At 35.1% G+C, this 16097-nt stretch overlaps 1 protein-coding gene across 1 annotated transcript; it reads right to left on the bottom strand.

The window, feature by feature from the left end:
* Window positions 1-7778: 7778 nt before the first annotated feature.
* Window positions 7779-15419, bottom strand: ormdl2 (ORMDL sphingolipid biosynthesis regulator 2). The gene is made up of 4 exons (XM_056449946.1): window positions 15353-15419; window positions 12110-12284; window positions 9228-9379; window positions 7779-8749 (listed from the first exon to the last, which is right to left on the bottom strand). Exons 2-4 carry the CDS (start codon window positions 12281-12283, stop codon window positions 8614-8616), a joined length of 462 nt encoding a protein of 153 aa, XP_056305921.1. The 5' UTR covers window position 12284; window positions 15353-15419; the 3' UTR covers window positions 7779-8613.
* Window positions 15420-16097: the final 678 nt, after the last annotated feature.

Here is a 16097-nt window from a genome sequence, read left to right as displayed (position 1 = left end):
TTCATTGATACTTCATTGCTGAATTAAGTCAAACACAACTTGTGACATATAAAAAGTGATGCTCAACATGATATATCTGGAATTGATTACATTTAAATGTTAAATTTTTACAGCAGATGCTCAGAGACTTATAAAAAACATGACAAGTTTAAGTTCGTTTAGCAGTTTTATTATTATTATTATTATTATTATTGAATCCTTATAATGAAATGGTTGTAAAAAAGTGTCTGGTGCATATAGACCATTTCAATGTGGTGAAGTCATTGGCCCATGAACGTTTCCTGCTTGTTCTCAAACTATTTCATAACTGTAACAAGAGGCAATTCAATCATAACTTAATGTTAAAACAGCTATCATAGCATTATTTATCAATATGTGGATCTTTTTGGATTCTCAAAAGCTATATAAATTAAAAAATTTAAAACGGGAAATACATTGGGACCATTGTCTTAAAAAAAAGTCTTAAAATGGCTTAAATCTCAAAAACTAAATTGTAGGCCTTCAAAAATCTTACATTTACTGAAATATTGTGTTGTAGGTCTTAAATCTTTTTTAACCAGTCTTAATTTTTGTTTGCCATGTATAGCTACCCAGTCTGGCCAACACCAATCCAATCACCAACAAATTTATCTCAATAAAACTTTAAATTTTTTATTTAAGAATGCAATTTTTAACTCTATTTACCATAATGGTTGAATTATTTTCCTTACAATAACATTTGTATAAAAGTGTATTTACTGCTGAGGACACTGACCTGGAAAGACTGTTGTACAGAAATTTAGTTTATCATAGTTATTAAAACCTTTAAAACATTTTTCAAGAACGGTTATGTTGAACAAAAGTGTATGTATACAACTAGAGCTTGCTTGTTTTGACTATTTAAAACATTTTGCTTAGAATTAGCAAAAATATTAGTTTTTAAAATTATTAAATTATAAAAGAAGTTTCTTAGGGCAAATAAAAATCTTACCGACTGGGCCATTCAATTAGATTTTTAAACATGTCTTCAAAAGTCTTAAATTTAACTTGATAAATCCTGCAGGAACCCTGTGAGTGGAATATTGAGCCATTTTGAACTTTGACTTTTGACACAGCAACAAAAAGGCCGTTGCATGGCACAATGAAATGAATGGCTTTCATAGCGCAGCGCTTTTTGCATCTGGTGTGAAAACCGCATCAGTCTGTGCATGCTGAATATTGCTGGACAGTGGCCCAAAATCACTTTTTTGGCTTGTATTTCTCTCCGTTTTCCTCTTAAAATAAAAATGCCATTTTGGGACGATAATTTTCAGTGGTGGGAAATTCAATGCATCCCTAATTCTGACATTTCTTAACATGACTTTGATCTCAGGACAAAGAAACGCAAACATAGTTTACTTCCCCATTACCTGAGTCACTTCTATATTCACTTCTCTCTCTCTCCAGTATAAGTGAAGCAGTGGCCAACACAAAGTCAGACCACATTAGTCAGCAGAATCGCAAGATGCTGTCCCTCATTATACAAATACTGTGGTTTCGGTGACCTTCATCGCTCCGTGCAGACCTTTTCTCATTACAGGCTTTGCAAAAAGAACACGAAGAAAGCAGAAACACAGAGCAGAAGCATTGTCTGTTGTGTTGAGGAATATTGTCTCAGCTTTTGCTTGTGTATCCCACTGGCTTAGACAAAAAGACATTCACCCTTCCTTGTTGTTGTTCTTCCTCTGCAACTCATGCAAATGCTGTTTGCATTCCAGTGGTGACATCATCACCGGTGGAGGTCCCGGGGCTACTGCATGATTCCTCAGTAGTCCAGAGTACTGAGCCATAAGACTATTTGCATACGCTTTCGTGGTAAAGAGACAGAACGTGTTACTCAGGCTAGGCAAATCGGTGGCAAAGGTGGGCCGAGGACGCTATTCCCCTCCTCCTACCTCTTTCCCTGAAATGCAGTTTGTTTGCGCTTGGGAGACACCTGAGCCTGTAGGTGGGGATTCCCGACCGACTATCATCCGATCGCAGGCGCTGGGCTTGCCCCGTCCTGGTGTGGGCGTGTGACATGTAAAACTGGCGGATTTCCCCCGCTACTCCTTCCCAACTTATCCAAATGTGCGCGCTCGTATTCCTCAGACCGAGACAGAATGAGTCTGTGTGGCCGAGCTTCCTCGTGGCGCACCTTTTCCCTTTTCACCTGTGCGGTTTGTTATCATTCGAGAGGTCAGGAGTGAGGATTCCCACCTTCATCTGCATGCGGTTAGATTGATTTTGTAATATTATGACCGCTTCGGAGGATTTACATGCGATGTGATGCAACTTTACGCTGTTCTCTCGGAGTGTAAAGGGATAGTTTACACAGAAATCTTTACGTTTATTAGTTACTCCAAAGACTATAGAATGCAGACATTGTCAACAGAAAAAAAAATACAAAGAGAGTAAGAACATGAATATGAACTTGAGGGTAAGACGTTTAATAATTAATTACGGTCAGTGTTATTATTCTAACTAAATAGTAAAGTAATGTATCACTTAAATGAATTAATATTTGAGGTACTTTTTTAAAGAGACTTTGGTTTCTCTCAAGCGGAGTTACATTTAAAACAAAAGATGTTTTGAAGAAAGCTGAAAACCTGTAATGACTGACGTCCATTTTAGGAAAAACAGACAGATGGTTACAAAGGTTTTAGCTTTCTTCAAATTACCTTCTTTTGTGTTCAACAAAAAGAAGAAACGTAAAGAGGTTTCAGGCCCATAGCCAAGAGGGGTTCGGGTGGTTCGAAAGACCCACCCCTCCCTGAAAACGTCCAGAACTTGGCCCCTATATGAGCTCATTTGTCACGTTTTTTTACAGTAAGCCATCATAATAAATAACTGATAGAAGAAGGCTTTAAGACAATTTTAATTTAAAATTATTCAAATGGACAAATTCTGACTGAGGAAATAAGCTGGCCAGTTTGTTATTTGCCTGTAGGCTACTGTTTTTCGTTTAAAACAACAGATTCCTATTTTTTGTTTGTTGTTAAATAATGAATGATAATAATTTTGTATTTTAAAAATAAGTAGTTTTTATTCTAATCATAACATTATTTATAAAACTATAATTACTTACAATTTAAATGCACATTTGTACACTTTGTGGTAAAATAGTTTGGTAAGTACTTTTACAAAATTATAGAAAAAATTTTGCTGCATCAAAAAGTGTGGTAATGATCACCATCTGACAAGCTAATCCAGAAAAGATTAGTGTCTAAAATGTCACTAAAATTCAGTAATAACTGAATAGAAAATGAGAAAAAAAACAACCCTTTTTGGCTACGGGCCTGGGTTTGGAATGAGCTAAGGGAGATTAAATTATGACAGAATTTTTGGGTGGACCATCCTTTTATTGTTGTGCTCATTGTGTGCTGATCAAATTCCTGTGGTTGAGTGATGGAGTCTGAAGTAACTAACTAAAATGTATTCATAAAGCACCTTTCACAGACACAAAGTGATTTTCAAAGAGTTCCTTGAAGCACAGAAGGCACAGTCACGTCTTGTTTTAAAGCAGGGGTGCACAAACTCAGTCCTGGAGGGCCGGTGTCCTGCATATTTTAGTTCTAACCCCAATTAAACATCTGAACCAGCTAATCAAGCTAGGTATACAAAAACTTCCAGGCAGGTGTTGAAGAAAGTTGGAGCAGGACTAGTTCACCCAAAAAAATGAACAATACACCATAATTTACTCACCCTCAATCCTCAAATTACTTTCTTCTGTCAGATGAGCACAGGGTAATTTGACATTTTATTCTGCCTCTACCACATGCCATATAATGCTGTTAGGTAGTGACCATTTTCTAAAGCTTTCAAAAGTTCATAAATCTGTTGTAAATCATAGATCATAAATCAAACTCATATGCTGGAACACTGTAAAAAGCAATTAGTTGAAAAAGTGAGTAATCTCATTGCCTTCAAATGATTAAGTAAATGAATTATGTGCATAATTATAAAAATTAAGTGAACTTAACAGTTCTAAGTTACAACAGAAATACTTAATATTTTAAAGTAAAATCAACTTGTCGTTTTTAAGGAAATGGGCTTAATCACTTTAGATAATCGCTTTAGGGGATTCATGTTTTATAAAGAAGATTAATGTATTTTTGAGACTCCTTTTTAAATTATAAACTCAAATCACTGATTCTCGATAACTTCTTGACTGACCTCTGACTTGACATATGAGAATAGGTGAACGAGGATGACTAATCGCTGGTAACTAAATTTGCAGTGGAAAATGAGTTCAATTGACAGTGAATTTTCACTGTAAGAAGAAAAGCTTAAATTATTTTGCACAACCATAATTGTTTAACCCAGAGTACAATCAATACCATGTGTGATATGTCGAATCAGAGGTAAGCCAAGAAGTTTTGGAGGATTAGAAATAATTTTGTTACAAAAACAAATCAATCCGCTTCATAAGTCTTCTTTTTTATATAATATTTTTTTCACGGTTTTCACCTTTATATTGGATCGGACAGTAGAGAGAATTGACAGGAAAGTGTGGGGAGCAGAGAGAGGGGAAGGATCGGCATAGGACCTCAAGGCAGGAATCGAATTCGGGTCGCCGTGAGCACCGGTGTGCACTTTCCACTACACCATTGGCACCAACCATAAGACATGTCTTTAACACCTGGCGGCGTATGGATTTTATCAGATAAGAACAGAAAACAGAAGCTACCAATGCTATCTCATGGCAATTCTTAACTTTTTGATTTAGTGACTAATTCCTAAAAAAAATTGTATGATTTCTTTTGTACAATTTAGTATGATTTGCTTATCTCCCAGAGACGGTTGGGTTTAGGGGTGGGCTTGGCTGCCATGCCTTTTAAAAATTGCACATTTTCGTACGACTGAACTCATTGAAATTGCACGACTTAGCCTCCGAAAAACTTCAAATAGTTCTGTTTCCTCTTGACATCAGGCTACAGTTTATAAAGGTTTACCTAAACTGGACACTAAAAGACCTGGTCTGATGAGTATCTATGTATTTTTGCTCCTACATTTGGATGGTAGAGTTTGAACTTGGTATAAACAACATGCAAGCATGAATCCATCCTGCCCCAAGTTGCTATGCTTCATACTGTTGGTGGTGTAATCGACTAAAGGGCCATTTCCTTGGCACACAGTTGGATAATTTAGATTCAATTTACTATTGCTTAAAGGGATAGTTCACCCAAAAATGAAAATTCTATCACCATTGACTCACCCTTGTTTCAAACCTTTAAGAGCTTGTTTCTTCTGTCAAACACAAGAGAAGATATTTAAGATAATTTGGAAACCTGTACCCATTGCAAGCCATTCCTCTCTATAGATCTCAATTGCTTCAGCTTTCTTCAAAAAATATCTTTAAAATATCTTAATATAACCAGAAACTGGTTTGGAACCACTTGAGAATGAGAACATGTTCATTTTTGTGTGAACTATCCCTTTAAATGCAACAGACAGTACCTGAGTCTTGTAGCAGACAATGTCACCGTTTCTCTATGACCACAGTATGACTGTTTGACGGTTAGTTCCAGCACTCAAATATGAAACTGGTTTCTCAAACACAAACATTAAGTTTACTTTACCTAAATGGCCTCCACAGTCACTAGATCTTGCATTTTTTTATTCTTTAAAAGTGTGTAGTAAACATGTCAACCTATGTAACCATCTAGAGATGTATAGACATGTATTTTGAGAAGAAAGGTGACAACATGTGGTGTGTGTAGGATGGCTGTCGTGCTGAGAAATGTGTGAGGTCACCATTGTGAGGAGCTGCTGGAGAATGACTTTATATGTAAAACATTGGTTGCATATGTAAAGCACACATATGAAGCTATATCTGTGAACGGCATTCAGGGGAGTGAGTAACATATTATAAAGGTTATGTACCATCATGACAATGTACAGGGTTTATACACATTTTTACTACTAAAATTCCAGGACTTTCAAGTCAATTTTCATGACCTAATGTTTCATGTAATGTCTACATACATGTGGTAAATCATTAGAAACGTTTGATTTTATTACAGCATGTCATAAAACACGCAACAGTTTCAATTAATTTTGATATTTATGTAATATAGATGATGTTTACACAGCACTAATATTGTGAGAGCATGTTTTTGGCCAAGAAAAAAAGTAATAACAACTAACCTCCATTCCAATCAGTGGTGTAGTCGGGGCTACAGTATACGCATGTATACTCAGTATGCCTACTTTTTTCCACGAGCTGTTTGGGTATTATGACTTCTGAGGATCAATAATTGCGTATACCCTCGGTATACTCACTTGTTTTGCTGATTAGACTTCCCTCATTTTCGTGTATTCGCATGCCCTTTAACTGTATACCAAATGTTTTTTTAACTCTCATCTTAATTTGTTGCAATTGGTGCATTTGTTTATATTTTGCGCCATTCCCCGCCCCCTGACGACCACAGCAGCTGTTAGAAAATTTTGTGAGTTTTTCGAAGTCAACTGAATGATGTCTCGCTGAAACGTTCAGGTAAAATTATAAAACAGCATGGGGGGGTTGGGTGGGTAATAGTACACCACCTTTTTTTTTTTAAGGACTACACCACTGATACTAATATACAGATATTTATCAAACTAATTTTAGATGATGTTAATAGTTTGTTAAACTAGTAATAGTAGGTAAAACTACTTCTATTGTAAAGCCGTGATCACACTGCACTTTTCGATCCATAGACTTTCATTCAAATAGGCATGCGAATGCAGCACGCCAGAAACGCAAGCACGTGCAATAAGTTTCGCATTTCACTGCATTCGAAAGTTCAAGCTTGGTGAATTCTTGCCTGCGAAACCACATGAGATGATTGCGTTAGACCAATAGAAGATCAGTTAAAATAAAAAATTTCAAATATGGAGCAATCGCTCACTTTTATTACCGTCTAATATTGTTAACACCTCCCATTCTCGCAGCGCCATCTGATGGAATTTAGCACAAGCTCTAGTGTGACCGCAGCTTAAGTCGCTTTGGACAAAAACATCTGCTAAATGTAATTTCCATGACTTTTACAAAACCTTGTGGGCTTTTCTGTTTTTTCAAAACTTTACCAGGCCTGGAAAATGCCATGTCAAAATTCCATGACTTTTCCAGGTTTTCCATGACCGTATGAACCCTGAATGCATGTAAACACCTAAAAGAAGTTGCATTTATGAAGTGACATCTCTAGTGTGAAAACAGTTGCTTACGTAGACCTTAGCTAGCAGGCTAAGAGCCAAAAATAACAGTACCACCTGAAAGTAAAAACTTATCCAAGGATGGTCAGAGGTTAAAACGAGACACCTAGAGATGGGGCAAAAAATCTGTATAAAGATTGTGAAGAACACAGACACTGGAGGAACCGTCCAGGAGAGACTTCAGATTGCTCTGAGGTCTGCTCTGCACTTTCTCAGCTTTAATATGTGTTAATAAAGTCTATTTTCTGGTATTCAAAACCTCCCATCTGATTCGTCATTGATTAATGTAAAGGCCGGCGACTACGACAATCTCAATCCAATAGAGCATCTTTGGGCTGTTATGGGACGGGAGATGCACATAAATGTATGCACAGCTTATGTAAATATTTTCTTGAATCTGTGCCAAAAAGAATTATGGCAATTCTGAAGGCAAAAAGGGGTCCAACTGGTTCTAGCAAGGAGTACTTGCGTAAATAGCCAGCTTATGTACTTGTGAAATGGAAAAAGTGCAGAAAATTTCTTGATATACATTCTAATATTTCTTTATTTGCAAATGTGTAAAAAAAAAAACTAAAACGTTCAACTTATTTCCAGCTTTAACTTCTATATTTTAAATGTGGACTCATCCTTTTGTTCCTCACGGTACATACTTTCACTTTTGTATAGCAAACAAACATGACCCATGCAGACATGTACATGTTAAAAATATATATAATAATAGTATTGATAATAATAATAATAAACTTTCACCTTGGCAATTACTTCAGATTGGAATGTTTCATGAAAAGAAAACAAAAATAAATACAGGATAATCAACTCATTATAACTTTAGCAATAAACTTAAGAGAAAGCAGATTCACATACACTTGATCACAGAGTGCTGTTTTGCAGCTTCGGAGCAAGTGAAATGAAAAATTGTGCAACGGACACAATTCAAATTAAAATCTAAACAACGTATTGTTTTGTTTTTTTTATGATCAGACGTATCTTATTTACTGTGGCTGCCCATGTAAAATAAACCAGAACACTGATGCAAAATAAACCTGTCTGAATATTATAATTATGCACGATCATGTGGGCTTATGAAAAGTGACCTTAATAAAATGTAATATCAGCGGATGATGATCATAACTGGCACATTGTTTGATGCAGTCAAAAGCATCCTTGAATGTGATGAATTTAAGAAACCATTATTATAAGAAATATCAGACATAAGACAGGATTTTTAAAAAATGCCACAGATAGAATGAACCTGAGCGTGGAAGGTTTTTTTTTAAATAGTGTACTTGAGTCCAGTGCAGATTTGGTTCCTTAAAGGCCTCTCGGGCCCAAAGAAGCATCATATGGAGAATAAAGTAACTTCAGTCATCTCATCTCCATAATGCTACATTCCCTCCATGAGCTTGCTGAAGTGTCTCATCAGTATTTATTTATACCAAACAGACGAACTCCATGAAACTGAGGCAACTTGGGAAGGAGGACACTTAGTAGTGAGCATGTGTTGACTAGGAAGTGGGTGGTGTCATATTTGGTGTAGAAGCTAGCCAAGATATACCTGTGAAAAAAAAACATCTTAATTTAAGCATTATAAGATATATACAGAATTATTAGCCCTCTGTTTATTTTTCCCCAATTTCTGTTTAATGGAAAGCAACACATTTCTAAACATAATAGTTTTAATAACTCATCTCTAATAACTGATTTCTTTTATCTTTGCCATGATGACAGTAAATAATATTTGACTAGATATTTTTCAAGACACTTCTATACAGGTTAAAGTGATATTAAAAGGCTTAACTGCTTTTATTCTAGCTGAAATAAAACAAATAAAACTTTTTCCAGAAGAAAAAATATTATAGGATATACTGTGAAAATTTTCTTGCTGTTAAACATCATTTGAGAAATATTTGAAAAGGGAAAAAATGAACAAGAGAAGTAATAATTTTTACTTCAACTGTATATTTATCAATAGCATTATGAATTAATGTGTTGCAGTTTCTATCATTTAATGAAGAAATATGATTATGACTCACAGTACAATAGGTGAGATGGTGAGGAACTTTCTGGATGCTGTGAACTGAACGCCGTAGTCCATCTGTTCCCAATGTGTGAGCAAACGTGCTTTGCCTTGGTCTGGTGTTTCAAACGGTGTGCCTTTGACTGTGTGCAAAAACAGATACATCGCCTGGACAGCAAAGACATGAGATGAGAGATTAACAACTCTTTTTTTTTTTCCTCTGTTTTTAATTTTGCAATACTGAATTTTTTTCTTAGAATTCTAAAATTCGGTCTTTTTTTGTTTACGTTTTGCAATTGCAATATTTCTCCCGTGGAGTAGAGGTCTGCAAATAAATTCACAAATAAAACGCAGTTGCGGTCAGTAACTCTGGTGTAATTTGAACCGGAGCAGGTGGTCTAACAATATAGCGCTCCCAAGATATATATATATAAATAGAGAGAGAGAGAGAGAGAGAATGTGTGCATCCGCCGTGGTGCTGTGTGTCGCTTGTTATAGGCTGTCTGGACTCTGTAGCATCCAGCTGGGTGTTTTTTGGGAGGCATATTTAATCGATATACATTTTACAATCTTCCTTGGCCCAATATGTACCTGCTATGTGAATAGAAATAATGCGGATATAATATATGAAACACAATCGGTAGTTAGCAAACATATTGATTGGATATGTTTGTAAATCTGACTTTGAAAGAGTCAGCGCCTGACCAGCCACAAACCTCACCGCACGTCACGCGGCGCTCATGGGTCAGGCAGCGGGTAAACAAAGGCTGAATATATAGCGGGAGCGGTCAGGTGCGGAATTAAAAATTCAGTCCCGTGCAGATCTCTACCGTGGAGTTCTGAGTTTATGTTTCATTTGCACATTTTGGACTTCTCTAGTTCTACTTCTACAGCTAGGACTGTAACTGGATGTTTAAGGCAATTTTTTTGAGTTTATTTTTGCAATTTCAATTTTTATTCCATGTAATTCTGAATGAACAATACATAATTTGGATTTTTTTTTCCTCTAGGAAATAGGAGTTTACATCTGGCAACGTTTCCTGGGAATAATGAGTTCACATCTCAAAATCTCTCTCAAAAAATTCAGTGGAACTCTGGGTTTACTGTACATCCCACATTACTGAATTTTTTTGGTCAAAATTTTCACATTTTACAATTTCAAAAGTTTAAATGTCAAAATTTATTTGACTTTTTTTCTTTTCCCCTTTGGAATTCTTTACATTGCATAATTTTGCCTGACTTTTCCTGGGAATTGCAAGTTTATATTTTGCAATTCTGACATTTCAATTTATATGTAACAATTCCAACTTGTTTCCTTAAATTAGGAGGATACATCTCACTATCTTAAGTTATTAAGTTTACATCTCAGATTTTTAAACTCTGTCTTGGAAAATCCTTTAGTTTCTTCCCTTAATTCTGCTTTTATTTTAAAAAACATAATAGTTTGAGTTTACATTTCTCATTTCTGTTTTATTGTTTCTGTCATGGAATGAAATGTGTGAAAGTGAGAAAATGTGATAAATTACTTTTTTTAATTATTCTGTCACAATCCCTTTCATGCTTTTTTAAATAGACACACCACTAGAATTATTTCTCACCTGCACAATTTGGACTTTCCTGGCAATTGCAAGTTTACATTTTCTTGGCTTGGAATGCTGAGTTTACAATTACAACATTTTATGGAATTGCGTAACAATTCCATTTATTTTTATTATTAGGAGACATCTCACAATCCTACCTTTGAGTTTACATCTCAAATATTAAACTCTGTCTTGGAGAAGTATTTAGTCTCTTCACTTAATTTAGCTTTTATTTTAAAATATAAAAGAATTTGAGTTTACAATTCTCAGTTCTGTTTTATTGTTTCTGCCATGGAATAAAAAATAAAACAGTAAGTTTGAGTTTATATCTCAATTAAGGGAGAAAAAAATCTGACACTGTCATTTTAATTATCCCTTGTGTGCTGTCAGGGATGTTTTCATCCACTCTGGGTCATTTAGAAGCTTTCAAATTTATAGGTTATACATTTTTTGCATTATTTTGCTTGAATTTAATTGTATTATCTTTCAATTTCTAAAGATGTTTGGTGACTAAAACATTATTGTAATAAGTTTATCTGTTTAATAAATCTGTTTTGTTTAAATGCACCAAAATACATTGCCTATATTCACTGAGAAATGGATAAAAATATTCATTTTCAAAATGGGGTGTACTCAATTATGCTGAGCACTGTATTTTGGGAAAATGCTTTAGAATTCAACAACACACAAATTGACTACTCTTTTATGTTCATGGCTGTTTTTGCCCCATTGAGTTCCATTATTACGACATTTTTGATAGTCATGACACCATATAATCTTGCATTCTTGACTATCCGTGGTTTTCCCTGTTGGAAAGAGGAACAATTTGTGATTTGTACTGTTGATCATCAGTTACAGTGCAAAAAAATGCTTAGATTCTGGCTTTTATATGGAGTATAGTATGTGTGAGTGTGTAAAAGAGACCTATGCACAATTACCTAGATATGTTTGAGAAAATAAAAAAAATAAGCACCTCAGCTCTCTGAACATAGTAAGTGTATTTATAGTATGCTGTTTTACTCCATAGAACTCCATATAAAAGCCAGAGACTTTTTTTGCACAGGCCTATCTACAGGGCTAAAGCTGCCAACTGATGAACAACCGTAAAAATGACAAATTTAACCTCTTCCCAACTTCCAAAACCACCAACAATCAAGAATGCATGAGTATATGGTGTCATGGCTTTGCAATCAAAAAATGTGGTAATAATGAAAGTCAACGGGGCAAAAACAGCCACGAACATAACGAAAGTACCAATGACATATGTTTTTGTTTTTAAAGAGACACACCATAAGAATGATTTCTCGCCTGCACTAACCAGATTGTGAATGATATTGGTGAGCGTCCAGACCACCGGCACGCTGAGGAATGGGATGCTGAGCAGCACCACATGCAGAGCGGTGGTGAGCAGCAGGTAAGCCAGCCAGATCCCCCGGCTGTTCATCACCCGCGTGTTCGGGTTCACCTCGCTGTGAGCAACGCCCACATTCATCCTGCATGAAAACGACAGTCATGATATCCTTCTTTTTTCAATTATATATATATATATATATATATATATATATATATATATATATATATATATATATATATCCTCTAATAAATCTGTTTCGTCAAATGCACCAAACTATATTACCTATATTCACTGAGAATATATAAATTTATATGCAAAATCAATACAGTTGACATGTAAACAATATTTGTATACAATACACAAAATGTCAATGACACACATTGTCAGTACAAAAAAAATACAAAGAGAGTAAGAACATGAATGTGAACTTGAGGGTAAGACATTCAAGAATCAATTATGGTCAGTGTTGGGAGTAATGCATTACAAGTAATGCGAGTTACGCAATAGTATTACTTTTCTAAGTAACGAGTAAAGCAATGAATTACTTAAAAAAATTAAGTAATAATATTTGAGTTACTTTCATTTTATTCATTCATTTTCTTTTCGGCTTAGTCCCTAATTAATCCAGGGTCGCCACAGCGGAATGAACCGCCAACTTATTCAGCATATGTTTTCCACAGCAGATGCCCTTCCAGTTGCAACCCATCTCTGGGAAACATCCATACACACTCATACACTACGGACAATTTAGCCTACCCAATTCACCTGTACCACATGTCTTTGGACTGTGGGGGGAAACCAAAGCACCCGGAGGAAACCCACGCGAACACGGGGAGAACATGCAAACTCCACACAGAAACGCCAACTGACCCAGCCAAGGCTCGAACCAGTGACCTTCTTGCTGGGAGGCGACAACACTACCTATTGCGCCACCCTGAGTTACTTTTTAGTTGAACTAATTAGCTTTTCAAAAGCAAACTTCTGAATTAAAATGGAGATAAGAGAATGCACTTATTATTTTGAACACATGAAAGAAAAGGAATTGTACTTCACTAATAAGACAACAAGCACAAAAGCAGCAAACACATTGCTTTAAACTTTCATTAATCTATATATACATCATGTAGGAGCTCTACATGCCATATATACAGATTGATGAAAGTTTAAAGGGGCTCAGGAGCTTCTCAGAACATAACATTATCCTACATTATTACCATTCGATGTGTTTTTTTTAAAGTACAGTAAATAAAGGTGTAAGATATAGTGTGTTGTTAATTGCAAAGCTCTACTATTTAAAAAAAAAACCTGCAAGTTCTGAAAGAGATTAAGCCTCAGTCAGGTAATAAATAAAAGAAACAAAAGCAAAAACTAATGCAGTAATAGTAAGTAACACAAAAGTGACTCAAAAGTATGGTAATGAATTACTTACCATAAAAAGTAACTAAGTAACGCAAGTAGGGGAGTAACTCAATATTGTAATGCATTACTTTCTACAGTAACTTTCCCCAACACTGATTACAATATATAAGTTAAAGTCATGACAAAATGACATAATAGAGCTGTGTGATTTGGGGAAAATATCTAATTGGGATTTTTCTGACAGATATTGCAATTTGATTTGCGATTTAATGTATTAGTCAAGCTACAGGTCAATAATCTGTAAGCCGTGGCAACAATTCTGCGACAGCTCTTAAAAATGACCTGTTTTTGTTCGGTGTCTGTGACTTTGAAACAAAATATTCCAATATTACCGACATGCTGTTTTTCTTTAAATGAATTTTGCGCAATTCTGATTGGGCAGAACAAAAGTGTGCTCACTCAATTGGCTAGTAAGACTGTCAAACACAGATGGCAGTCACGCATTTGCTCTGGGCGGGGAAAATTAAATTTTGCATATGTAAATTTCATACCGCAGCCTCTTGCAATACGCTAATTGCAACGTTTCAAATTGCGATTGCGATTAAACGCTCAGCCTTATAGCTCTGTTTGCTTTCTTATTTTCAGATAATGAAAATGTATTTAAATGATGACTAAATTCTTGCACAAAAAAACAGGAAAATATGGTTTGGTATTAGTAGATTTAGATTTGTGGATATAGAATTTACAAAGAAATTAAATTTAAAACAAAGCAAGCATTTCTTTTAGTAGAACTGATTCATAATCACTACAAATAATATCCATCAAGGGGTGGCACAGTAGCTCAGTGGTTAGCACTGATGCCTCACAGCAAGAAGGTTGCTGTTTTTTATGTGAAGCTGCTTTGACACAATCTACATTGTATAAGCGCTATACAAATAAAGGTGAATTGAATTGAATTGAATTGGTTTGAGCCCCGGCTGGGCCACATGGCATTTCTGTGTGGAGTTTGCATGTTCTCCCTGTGATTGTGTGGGTTTCCTTCGGGTGCTCCGGTTTCCCCCACAATCCAAATACATGCTCTATAGGTGAATTGAATAAACTAAATTGGTTGTAGTGTATGAGTGTGATTGTGAGAGAATACGGGTGTTTCCCAGAACTGTGTTGCAGCTGGAGGGGCATCCGCTGTGTAAAACATACGCTGGATAAGTTGGCGGTAACAGAAATATCTTGTTGAATATTAATTCATTAATAAACGAGCCAATATGTTTCCCAAAATGGACAACATAATGACAATCCCAGAATAAATGAAAGACTTTCTGTATTAAATTGACAAAATGAATATATTATTATTAATAATATGAACAATAAACATATAATTATATCCGTATTATATCAGATTTGAACTTATTTATCAAGTGTTTAATAGGATCGTGATATCCTTCATGCAAAAACCCGAAGCCATTAAAAACACAAATAAGGATGCCCTTTAACTGACACCATACTCCTCAAACCGAGTTACATGCGTGATCACAATTACAGCACATTTACTTCCTCGACAGCTTCTGGTCACTTTTATTTAAATATGTCTACTAATATATAATCTGCGGGGTCTTAATGCGTGTTATTAATGCTGGTTTGTCATATGAGCACTGTTAGCCATCAGGCTAGTGGATTCATTAATAGTTCAATCGCTGCTGATAAAAGCCGAAGAAAGTGCGCCATTGAGAAGAGTCACGTCTGAGATGAAAACAAATGAAGCATGCAATGAAAACAGGCCAAAAGACAAGATTTTAGTGCGTTTAAATGGTGTAAATAAAGAGCTAATGTTGTCATATGACAGCCACCCACCTTGCGAAGTAACCAGGAAATAAAGCGTCTGCGTCGACGTTTGAAAAATGACCGAGCTGCCTACGTAGACAGCATCGCGAACGCGCACTAGAAAGCGGGCACGTGTTGGTGATGTGGTCTAGGGGAAGCGGCAAAATAGGTTTGGAAACACAGCCCTAGATTCTCCGCCCCCTGACCTGATGCCTTGTTAACGCAACGAGGATTCAACTTCGTTATTTTAAATACACACATTTTATTTATTTTATTATATTATTTGGTTGTTGTATGGCCATTTTATAATATAATTACTTAATTGATGCAAAATAGATATGTATTTAACAGATTATTTGAATTAAATCGAAATGCATTAGCTAAATATTTAATTTAGTGCATTTCTACTTTTATTTTATTTTATTACATTATGCTTTATATTATTTGGTCGTTATTTAAAATTTTGATTGATTTCGTGTGATACTTTCATCATGAAGGAATTAAATAAATACATTTATATGAATACTTCGTCAATTTTATTTTATTATTGTTTCAAGCATATTTTTATTATTTGATAAAATAAAATGTATATGTTATATTTTATTACCTAAAGATTATTTAATTTATTATATTTATACATTTATTTATTTTATATCATTATCCTTTAGTTTATTTGGCTGTTATATTTTAAACTTGGATTTGATTTCGTGTTATACTTTTATCTTGTAAGGAATTCAATAAATATATTTATATGATTACTTTCTATATTTTATTT

This window comes from Danio aesculapii, chromosome 23 (genome assembly GCF_903798145.1).
Source record: "Danio aesculapii chromosome 23, fDanAes4.1, whole genome shotgun sequence".
Taxonomy (NCBI): domain Eukaryota; kingdom Metazoa; phylum Chordata; class Actinopteri; order Cypriniformes; family Danionidae; genus Danio; species Danio aesculapii.
Note: the sequence above shows the minus strand (reverse complement) of the source record. Positions and strands in the feature narration are given on the sequence as shown.